An 11,607-nucleotide genomic window follows, 5' to 3' on the forward strand; every position below is an offset into this window, starting at 1 on the left:
TTATCCGGTCCACTGAGGGTACGCTAGCATCCCTGACATAAAACAAATGGTAGTGCAAGGGAAAGTAAAAAGAAACTTTTTACTTAGTGAGTGTGTATTGTTTATCTTAGTTTCTTTTACATTTTTACTGTGTGTGCGGGTTTGTGTGTGAGTGTGTGTGTGCGCGTATGTGAGTGTCTATGTGTGTGTTTGTGAGAGTGTGTGAGAGTGTGTGGATGTGTGTTTGTGTGTGAGTGTGTGTGAATGTATGAGTGTGAGTGTGTGTGTGTGTGCGCGTGTGTGTGAGTGTCTATGTGTGTGTTTGTGAGTGTGTGAGTGTGTGTATGAGAGTGTGTGTGCGTGTGTGTCTGTGTGTGTGTGAATGTATGAGTGTATGTGAGAGTGTGTGGATGTGTGTTTGTGTGTGAGTGTGTGTGAATGTATGAGTGTGAGAGTGTGTGTGTGAGTGTGTGTGTGTGTATGAGTGTGAGTGTGTGTGTGTGTCTGTGTGTGTGTGAGTGTGTGTGTGTGTATGAGTGTGTGTGTGTGTGTGTGTGTGTGTGTGGCAGGTCTGAGGACAACTTTGCAGTTGTTTCTCTCCTAGTACAGGATCTGGCTGTGCTGAGGGGCGGAGCCTGAGTGCAAATGTGGAGAGGGGCGGCGCTGAGGGGCGGGGCTGAGGGGCGGGGCCGAGTGCGGCGGCGCTGAGGGGCGGCGCTGAGGGGCGGGGCTGAGGGCGGCGCTGAGGGCGGCGCTGAGGGGCGGGGCCGAGGGCGGCGGCGCCGAGGGGCGGGGCCGAGGGCGGTGGGCGGGAACGGAGCGCACGCCGGCTCTGCGCCCGGCCTTCATCGCGGGCGGCGGGCCTGAAGCCGGGGCTTTTCCTGAGTCGGGGTCAGAGGCGGGGCCGCCGGGGCCGGAAGCCGCGGTGGGATGCGGCTGGCGCGGACGCGGCTGTGCTCGCTCCTCGTCGCCCTGTACTGCCTCTTCTCCATCTACGCCGCCTACCACGTCTTCTTCGGGCGCCGCCGCCGGGCGCCGGGCGCCAGCTCCCGGGGCTCCAGGAAGGCGGCGGTGCAGGCGAAGGAGCGCAGCGGCCGAGGTAGGTAGGGCGCAGGCGGCCCGGGCTCGGGGCTCTCCTCAGCCCGGCGCGCGCGCCGCCGCCGCCGCCGCCGCCTCCCGAGCGCCCGTCCCGCCCGCGGTGGGCGCGGGGCTTCCTACTCGTGTGACCTGAGAATGCCGGGATTGGTATTTCCAGCCCCGAGGCCCACGTGGCATTCTGACATGTTTTGGAATTGCAGTCCTTACACACACACACACACACACACATTCTGACATGTTTTGGAATTGCAGTCCTTACACACACACACACACACACACACACACACACACCCCGTCCAGAATTTTTGCACCGTTGCATGAGGACTTTGGAGGAGCCAGCGTGCCAAAGTTCAATTTTACCGATAGTGTACTTACTGTAAACATGATAAGCAATTCCAGAACTAAAAGGTGTAGCTTGATGTGTGTTCTGCAGGTGTTTCTAAAGGTTTGTGCGGAAGACGAAATTGTCCCGTCTCACGTTAAAAAACCAGATTTAAAACTTTAACAGAGATGGATCAATTTTTTTTAAAGGATGTTGGTTTCTTTTCATTTTCTTCAATTGTATGCCTCAAGTTCGACTGTCTGTCTCTGAAACTTGAAGGTGAAACTGGTAGTCCACTCTAGCATGTCATTCAGATGACTTTGTACCAGCAGCGACTCCTCAGGGGTGAACACAGACACTCTCTTTAAAACAGATCAGTCGGCCCTGGACAGTGAAGAATGGAATCCTTGGGAAGGAGATGAAACAATCGAGCAGCAACACAGAATTAGAACTAGCCTGCAAGAGTTAACTAAATCCACAAGCGGAAAAGCAGAGCACAGGATACAGATCTGGGGCAAAGCTGCCATTGGTAAGTTAATGCAGAGCGGGGAGGTATGGGAAGTCAATGTGAGATATGCACCATATTGGTATCGAAGTTACTGGAGTATGTATTTCTTTGTCTAATGAAGATATTTCACCTTTTGTCAGAATTCCATCTGTCTTTCCCCTTGGGAAATAAGTATGCAGATACTCCCCTGTTGGTTATTTGCATCCGTCGGTACACAAAATAGACTCTGTAGCATCATTATACTGTGACTCTTGTGCCAACTGAATTTTTATCCATTTGTATAATTAATGGTCACGTGAGTTTGAATGTGTATGTATGTGTGTGTCTATGCGGCCCTGCATTAGTGAGCAGACAAGTTTGGGAAATGCTGAACAGGGCTGAACAAGGCTCTTCATTGCAAGCTTTCCTGTTATTTCCCAAACTTATGATTAGTTATAGAAAAGACATCTTGAAGATTACTACTGTGAACTTCAGTAGTTCAACCTGGATTTGTAATGACTCAATTTTAACAGTTTTGGAGGGATTTTCTTTTGGTGGTGGTTTTTCTGTTGTTGTTTAATTTTAAATTCGTACTGTTTCCTTCCTGTAAGTATCCATATTCTCATTCTGCTTTGGATTTTACATAGGAACAGGTTTTTGTGTTTTCAGACTTTCTTGGTCCAGTAAGCATCACAGTGGCCCTTGAACTTTATCAAACACTACTATCATCAGCACATACCCTCTATGTTCATAACACACCAGTTACAGAATTCCCATTAAAAGCGGGGAATGGGTGTAAAAATGAAGTCCTTGGTCCAAACACATTGGGAACAGAGGCCAGTTCCGTGAGATTTTCCCACCTAGAGTGATCGCTGGCACAGTTTTGCCTTCTGTTTCCTCAGCCCCACCTTTGGAGCAACCCTTCCATTTGCATGAGGGATTCATGTGTTTGTAGCTCAGTAGATTTATTAGCTTTTTCCTGCTGGTAGAACTGTTGAGCCAAATGGACTTCATTCGTTCCAACCTCTCTGTCGCTGTCGACGCAGGTTGGCAGAATTCCTGATAACGTGGTCTTTAAAACTTTGGAGGTCTTTTGTGCATTGTCTCAAGGATGCACTCTGTCCCTTCTCCATTTCTGGCATCTGCTAAGGTGGCTAAGGAGATCCACAAATCACATGCATAGTCTCTTCCCATGACCTCTTGTGCTGATGAATATTTTAATTTTGTTTGAGGCACTAAGGAAAAGTTGTGACAGCCAGAACATCTTTGGCCTCTCTAGAGCATGGTTTCCCGACAGCAAATGTGCTTTTTCATCTCTTTTAAAATCTGAATGGTCCAAAATTTTCTCATTATCAAATCCTATACTGTTGCTTAACAGTTCATCTCTCGGTCTCTGTTTTTTTCCTCTTGTATTTTACTATTTTAAAAAAAAAAATCCAATACTTTAATACTTTGCTGAGAAATATCCAAGTTCATCAGTTATAAGTTGAGACACAGTTTGGCTAAGTTTGTTGCTCTTATACAACACAGGCCCTCTTCCATCATGTCTAACAACACAGTCCACATTTCCTTCCATGCCCAGCCATCCTTTAGTATGCCCATTCTACCAACAGTCGGCGTGTGACAGCCTTCGTGTTCTTACGACAGTGTAGGCTTTCTCTACTGTGGCCCTCACTCTCGTGTGAGTCTTCCTCACCAAATGAACTATGAACAGCTGCATTTCTCTACACTCGTTTGGAGGCGTTCTATTGTAATCTTTCTTATAGACTACATGTTCTTCCAAATTCTTCTAGACACCCCCATTTCCTTATTCCAGAGCCACGTTCACACAGTGGCACCTCACTTCCAGATGCCATGTCCTCCCACATAACACGAAGTTTTCTATGGCTGGTGTAACATACACCATATTTCATGACTCAAAACATGACAACTTTATTTCCCTTCTTTCTCTGGGGGTAGGGGAACTTCAGATGTCTCTGGAAGGCTCACCCTCCCAGCACCTCAGTCACACTGAGACACTCTTGCTGTGTAAGATAATAGTCACAGGTTCTAGAGATTAAGACATGGACATGGAGAAACGGCCCTATCAGCCTGACACTTGCAAGCTCTATCTGATTGCCCAGATTTTGAATTTGACTGTTAGAGCAACTTTATTAGCATGGCATCATGGAAGTGGAACAAAATCCATCTTTCAGTTTATGAATATGCTCTGCTGATCTTGTCCACTCTTAGACCTTTATCGAGATGAAGCACCGTGGTTGTTCTAAGGAGACAGGATGAAGTGTCATTTGTCTGCAGATGTCTGATCAAATGGGGAGGTAATATCCCCTTGACATACTCACTGGGTATTCTGATGAGCTCCTCTGGCTTCCGAACAAAATGTTTAGTCCCTCCAGTTATGATACCTGATTAATTCTAATGATGATGGTAATTTGGTTTATAATAAATATTTTTTTTTTCAGAATATGATGGGCAGTAAGGGTTCAGTAACATTGGGGGTTCCTCAGTATAAACTAAAAGATCCTGTTATCATTACTGTAACCCACTTTTAACACCTACAGGCATGGAGTCTGCCCCTTGTACATTTAGTTGCCATATTGATGGCTGGGGTTTTGCTGCCAGCAGACCATGGCAGGAACGTGTAGGCTCATAGTCAAGATGGAAAGGAACAAAGCATACACTTCTCAGACATACTAAAATGGATAAGGCAGCAGCTGTCTCTGTTTCTCTTCTTTCGTTCCCAGGTTTGTATCTCTGGGAACACATTCTGGAAGGCACTCTTGATCCCACTGATGTGACTGCTCAGTGGAGAGAAGGACGGTCAGTTATAGACAGAACAGAGTTCAGGTATCAGTTGGACAACATTAACCTTTTGCTGCTGTATGATGTTTTATGTAACTACTAAGGGAAAACATACTTCTAGACATCTTTTCCGTTTCAGCTTGGGAAAAATAAATCTTGTGAGTGTGTTCATAGTTCAAGCTTCACTAAACATTTCCTTACTAAATTGACCATTACAAAAGAATTTTGGAGGGAGGGCTGGAGATATACCTTTGTGTCGTGATAGAGTACTTTCCAGCCATGGAAGACTTTATGTTATCATCAAAAAAAACAGTGCTATATCCTCTTAGAGAACTTTATATTCAAGTGCTGTAACAGATTTTTTAAATATCTTATTAAACCAAATGAAAAGTTATCTATAATTTATCTAGAGTTAACAAACTTCTGGAATTGCAATTCAAAAGCTCAATCAAGTTATATAGATATTAATTTAAGTGAATTCCAAAAGTAAATTGTTTGCACAGTCATTCAAGATTTAAATGATTTCTCTGGGCTGTCTAAATTGAAGTATTTACTCTGAAGACATTTTTCATTTGAGGCAAGCAGGAGAAAAAAAATATATTGAAAAGTATAAGTCCTTAAACATATGCTGTTACCCACAAGAGCAAATTACCTTTTAGAATTCTACACGTGAGTTCTTTAGCTATGATTATTCTTCAGTTAATGGATTTTCATGATAGACTTTTCAATGATAACCTTAGTTAAATAAAGCATACCATTCATCCTGTACGTTATACTAAGTCATACATAAGCCTTTTGTATAGTAGGAAAATTTAGCAATTTTCATAATTTCTTGTTTTAAATGCAGTAGCAAAGAGCTGTAAATATAGCTCATTTAGTAAGGCTTTCCTAAAACGCAGACTCTAGACTTAGTTCCCAACACCGCATAGACAGGGAGTGGTGGCACAGTTTATTCCCAGAACCCTGAAGGAGGACCAGAGGTTCAAGGAAAAGTGACGACATCCATACTTACCTCCCTTAACTACACACTCAGGCCTTTTTTACCTGCTGTCAGACCGAGCCTTTACCCATCCCGAGGACTCCGTGAGGTGATCCCTCCTAGTCCCAAGTGTATGTTCCCTACATCTGTGCACGCCATCTTTGTCTAAGACTTTGTTCTTTCCAGGACTTTTCCTTTTTTCTCTACCTGCACTGATTTCCTTTTCAGCCTCATCCATACCTTCAAAACAGCTGTCCACACTCACTGTTTTCTTTTCCCAACTTCCCATTCCTTTGCACTTTGACAAAAGATCAAAATATTTCAGTGGCAGTGATTGGGCAACATGTGACAATGTGAGTTATGGAGCGTGTCTAGTCCTCTTAGGAAAACTTTAAGTACTGCATTGCAAAAAAAGGATTGTAACATATTTACATAAAATTATACTGTAAGGGCTGGCAAGATGGTCAAAATGGTTGCCCTGAAGCCAGAAACCCTGAGTTCAGCTCCAAGACCTGCATGGTAGAAGAAGAGAACGAGCTCCTAAAGTTTGTCCTCTGGCCTGCACACACACCTTGGTACACATGCATGTGTGCGTATGTGCACACACATGCACACAAGCCCTTTTAATTACTTGTTAAGAATACCCTGGGTTTGATGTTTTCCTTTGTGCTATATTCCGATGCCTTGTCTTCAGGGAAGAAATGAGAACCGTACATCTTCCACTCTCATGTACTAGTTGGATTTTACATCCAAAGCTTTCTATTGGTCTATAGCTCTGCCTCAGCCTTCGTCTGAAGAACTTATTTTTCATTTCTAAAGAGAACGCAAATTGGATGTCAGTCTGGATTTCATAGAAAGTGATTGAAATTATCCCTTGCTCAGTTTTGCTTGCCTCTTGTTTGTGGTGTATTGTTTGCTACAGTTTTATCACCGGTCCAGCTGTACTCCCAGGGTTCTTCTCCATAGACGTGGACAGTGTGGTACTTGTTTTGAATGGAAGAGAAGAAGCAAAGATCGTCCACGCCACCCAGTGGTTACTTTACACGCAGAATTTAATACAAACCCAAAAACTGCGGCACCTGGCTGTTGTCTTGCTGGGAAATGAGCGCTGTGATAATGACTGGATAATGAAGTTCCTCAGGAGAAATGGAGGCTTTGTGGACCTGCTTTTCATAACCTATGACAGCCCCTGGGTTAACGGTGCCGATGTTCTGCAGTGGCCTTTAGGTGTGGCTACGTAAGTACCAGATGAGATGGCATCCCTACACTCCAAGGTCTAATGTTCTGAGTCGGAAACATGGTGCTTAAATGGTACTGGGTGTACAGATGATGAGGCCAGGGGCGATCTTTCCTAGGGTCAGTAAGAGTGTGGTCTCAGGCTTCAGCAGCGGTAGTGACAGATTTTTGTTATTGTTGTTTTGGGAGTATTTTACCCTCCCCTGAGGGGAACTGATGAGTACTTTTTTTTTTTTTTTTTTTGTCTTAAAATGAATGTAGAATAAATAGTAAATCTTACTAGTGTCCTAAAGAGATGTTTAACACAGAATGAACAAAGATAGAGCCATAATTTCTTGTTTTTATTTGTTGTTTGTTTTAATATACCTGCAGATTCCTTGGAATTGAGTTTTCTGAACTCATGACTGTAACTGTATTTTCTTTTTAATGGATAAATAATGATTATATATGTTTGTGGTGTATATTGCATTTGGAAATCATAATTTAAATGTCCTTACTATACATAACCTAACAAGCCAGGCTGTGGGACGGTCCTACCATATACTAATGTAGAGCTTGTTTTTATAGATACAGGAAGTTTCCTGTGGTTGAAGCCAGCTGGTCAATGCTGCATGATGAGAGGCCCTACATATGTAATTTCGTAGGAACTGTCTATGAAAATTCATCAAGACAAGCACTAATGAACATTATGAAACAAAATGGAAGTGATAAACTTTGTTGGGTTTCTGCAAGAGAACAGTAAGTTCTATGTTTGCATGGTTCCTCCCTGTTGCTCTCCAGTCTGTGTGACACTGTGTACAAATAGGCTTCCACAGAATCACTGGTAACTGCTTATTCTACTGTCCTGTCAGAAGCCACAGTAGTAACTAAAATGGAAGAAACGCCTTTTCCCCATCTTATACAAGTAATCAAGAAGGAGATGTTAATAAAGTAACAGAAGTCATTTTGCAATAATTTCTTTTGCTTTTAATAAACACATAGAGTATAAAACAGAGTGGCCAGAAAACAAATGCCTAAAAGACAGGGTTTCTCTGTAGCTTTGGAGCCTGTCCTGGAACTCGCTCTGTAGACCAGGCTGTCCTCGAACTCACAGAGATCCACCTGCCTCTGCCTCCCGAGTGCTGGGATTAAAGGAGCGCACCACCACCTCCCAGCTAGAAATATATTTTTAATCATGCCAGAAATTGTCTTCTAGATGGATGACACTACTATTAATGTAACTATATTAAATCCATTCAGCAGTTGCCAAACAACTGTAATGTTCCAGAAACCATTGTACCCATGATAATGTCAACAGTGAAAAACAAAGCAATGAATGTTTCCTCATAGCACTTAAATGTTTGTGGGAGGAGGCAAGTAAAGTAAACAGCAATTAGAGCTGAGAGTGAAGAAAAGAACGAAGCAGAAGAAGGCCTTGCAGAGGACTGGGTGTGGAGAGGAGAGCATAGGTTTCAAGTCCGGGAGAGCGCCAGATGGAGTGAGGGCTACATGGAACCTACGCTTGAGAGGGAGCAGGGCCAGCCTTGCATTGGTGTGGGGCAGCGGCGCCCATGGAGAGGGAGGAGCGAAGGCAAAGTCATAAGGCAGGGGTGCGCTGAGTTAATGGTGTGAGTTAATGAATGAGGGTGGCATAAAAGAGCCAAAGCTCGCTGGAGGAATAATGCTAAGAAAATGGTTCTCATTGTGTTAGGCTAGAGGTCAAGCAGGACCCTTTGCTCCTGCTGCTTCGAGACCATTCTGCCCTTTCCCCGAAACTCCAGTTATTCAGTCTCATAGCAACATAAGCCTTGGGCTCACCACCCTGATTCCTGAATGAATAGTGCATTTGTGCTCTGTCACTCCAGCTGCCACCAGCCTTGTCTTAATTCTTGGTGATTTCTAAGTCTAAGTAGGCAGTCCTTTCTTCACCTCCATCTGCATTTCCTCTCCTCATAGACCTAGGTCAAGAGCTAGCCTCGGCTATTTCCTGTCATGGTCATTTCCTAAATGACTTGCTGTCATAAGCACAAGGTCTTACCGTGGCCTCAAACTAGCATTTCCCTTGGTAACCACCTACCCTACCATTCCAGTTCATCCCCTGTAACCTGACTCCACAACTCAGCTGGAATTGACAGCCCATTGCTCTTACTGTATCCGGTGGCTGTCTTCCCATCCCTGTATTCACGTCAGGGTTACACAGGTTAAATTTTGCAATCAACCATCCCTGCATATAGATTCACCTTCCTCACCCTGTTAAATCCCAATGGTGAGAGCAAGATCGATACCACAATTTAAGCCACATTTTAAGCTCACTTGATTGTTATTGGAGTGCATCCAAGAACGGGCTGATGACTGCGTCCTAAGTCAGGCTAAAGGGAGCAGCCCTGAGTCTCTACCTCCTTGGCCCCTTTTAGGGAGTAAACTCACAAGCAGTCACAAGAGTTTACAGAAGGGAGACTGTGTGGCAGTAAGGAAATACAAAAACCCTTAGAAAACAAACTCAAGTGCTCACCAACTGTGGGATTAAGGAAGGTCAGGGTGTTCCCAAGAACAAATCAAGGTCATGGGTTGGGGATGGTCAGGGTTCAGGAAGCACAGAACAACTCAACTCTCACAGTAAATAGAAAGTGCAGTATAATGGCTCCTGCCTTCAAAATGGAGTAGGGCACGTTCCTCAGTCCCCATCTAGGAATCTCCCTGGCTGGTCTGACCTTCTGCCTGCCCCATACCCACACTTGTGCCCCTACACGAGTTTGCAGTTTGGAAGCTGAAGAACTCGACTCGCTCAGTTTTCTTCCTCATGTACTCTCCCTCCCTCCTCTGTCCTAAACTCATCACCTCCTGCTCAGTCTCCCCTACTTAAAGACCCTTGCTTATTTCACCAAGATACAAACAGATCGATGCTCGGCTTCTAAGCGATTTCTCAGCTCCTACACGTGTGTGGCCTGTATATTCTATTACTGACAAAGCAGCCAGGTTGACTCAGTTAAAATGTCTGTTGCTCTTGTCACCCTGATCAAAACTCTGCGCATAGGACAGCCATCTGATCATTCAGACTTTGTTCTTTACCTGCCCCCTCAGCCGCTCCCCATAGTCCCCTGAGCATGACCTTCATGACCTTCATCTTTGCTTATTCTCCATTCTTCTCCACATCTGCATGGCCTGCCTGTTCACATCCAACTCATGTGTTCTGAGTCCTTGGCAATGAAGCATTCTCTCGTGCGGCCCCGTCACTTCAGAAGACCCTCTGTGCTACTCTGCTTTATTTTCCTCACAAATCTTCAGCCTTTCTAGAAAATGCCCTGACATTAACTCAATTAAGACTTAATGTCTGCTGGGCGTTGGTGGCGCACACCTTAAATCCCAGCAGTTGGGAGGCAGAGGCAGGTGGATCTACAAGATCTACAAGCCTGGTCTACAAGAGTGAGTTCCAGGACAGCCTCCAAAGCCACAGAGAAACCCTGTCTCGAAAAACAAAACAAGCAAACAAACAAAAAACCCACTTTAATGTCCACCACTAGACTGCACCACAGCTGCCTCAGAGGTAGCTAGGGAGGAAAGAACCCAGCACTTGGAAAATGCAGATTGAATGAATACTATCCTTTCAAAATTGGCCACCAAATATTTTAAAATATATAATAATAAAATGTTCAAACTCTTTAAAATTGTTTCAGGCAGTCTTGTGTAGCACAGGCTGGCCTCAAACTCACTGTATCACCTAGGGTGACTTTGAACTCCTGATCCTTCCTATACATACCAACTTCTGTGATTACTGCCATGTACAACCACAGCCGCTCTATAGATGGATGATGATCAATACCAGGTCTGAATGCTACCAACTGGGCTATACCCTACCCCCGAATTCTTAAAAAGTGTAAGAAATATGTTTGGTCCAACATTTTCCATCTCTTATATTTATCATCTCTACAATTTGTTCATAATTTCGATAATTGGCATGAAAAGATTTCCTTCAGAAAAGATGTCATGGGAAAGGAAAACCCTTCAGGGATTTCTTTGTTTAATTTCCTAGGTGGCAGCCCCAGGAGACAAATGAAAGTCTTAAGAATTACCAAGATGCTTTGCTTCAGAGTGACCTCACGTTGTGTCCTGTAGGAGTGAACACAGAGTGTTACAGAATATATGAGGCCTGCTCCTTTGGGTCCGTCCCTGTGGTAGAAGATGTCATGACAGCTGGCCACTGTGGAAACGCATCCAGTCACCACGGTAGTCCTCTGCAGTTACTCAAGGCCATGAGGGCTCCCTTCATCTTCATCAAGGACTGGAATGAGCTTCCTGCTATTTTAGAAAAAGAGAAGACTCTCATTCTACAAGAAAAAGTTCAAAGAAGAAAATTACTTCTTCAGTGGTACCAGCTCTTCAAAACAGAGCTAAAGTGGAGATTTACTAATACGTTAAAAAGTTCATTTTTTTATGAGTAATAAACATTAATCATATCTAATACTAAGTGTGTGCTCATAAGTGTATGTATTTATAGTGTTTGCTAAGGTGCCTTCATCTGCTTCTATATTATATAACAGACCAAATGCTCTCCCTTTTGGCTATTACTACATATAAGATAATGGTAAAATTTTACTCAGATTGAGCTGGCAGGATGGTTGAGTGGGTAAAGGTGCTTGCTGCCAAACCTACCAACTTAAATTCAATCCCCCACAAACCACATGATAGTAGAGAAAATGAGTCTCACAGGCTGTCTTGTGACCTCCC

The 11,607-nt window shown here is 44.1% G+C and overlaps 1 protein-coding gene across 1 annotated transcript; it reads left to right on the plus strand.

Moving 5' to 3' along the window:
* Positions 1 to 847: 847 nt before the first annotated feature.
* On the plus strand, positions 848 to 11,341 carry Rxylt1 (ribitol xylosyltransferase 1). Its single transcript, XM_051176163.1, has 6 exons — positions 848 to 1,078; positions 1,773 to 1,928; positions 4,631 to 4,733; positions 6,590 to 6,904; positions 7,471 to 7,641; positions 10,913 to 11,341. The coding sequence occupies exons 1-6, from the start codon at positions 910 to 912 to the stop codon at positions 11,319 to 11,321; spliced, it is 1,323 nt and encodes a 440-aa protein (XP_051032120.1). The 5' UTR covers positions 848 to 909; the 3' UTR covers positions 11,322 to 11,341.
* Positions 11,342 to 11,607: the final 266 nt, after the last annotated feature.

Source organism: Phodopus roborovskii, unplaced genomic scaffold (genome assembly GCF_943737965.1).
Source record: "Phodopus roborovskii unplaced genomic scaffold, PHOROB, whole genome shotgun sequence".
Lineage (NCBI taxonomy): Eukaryota > Metazoa > Chordata > Mammalia > Rodentia > Cricetidae > Phodopus > Phodopus roborovskii.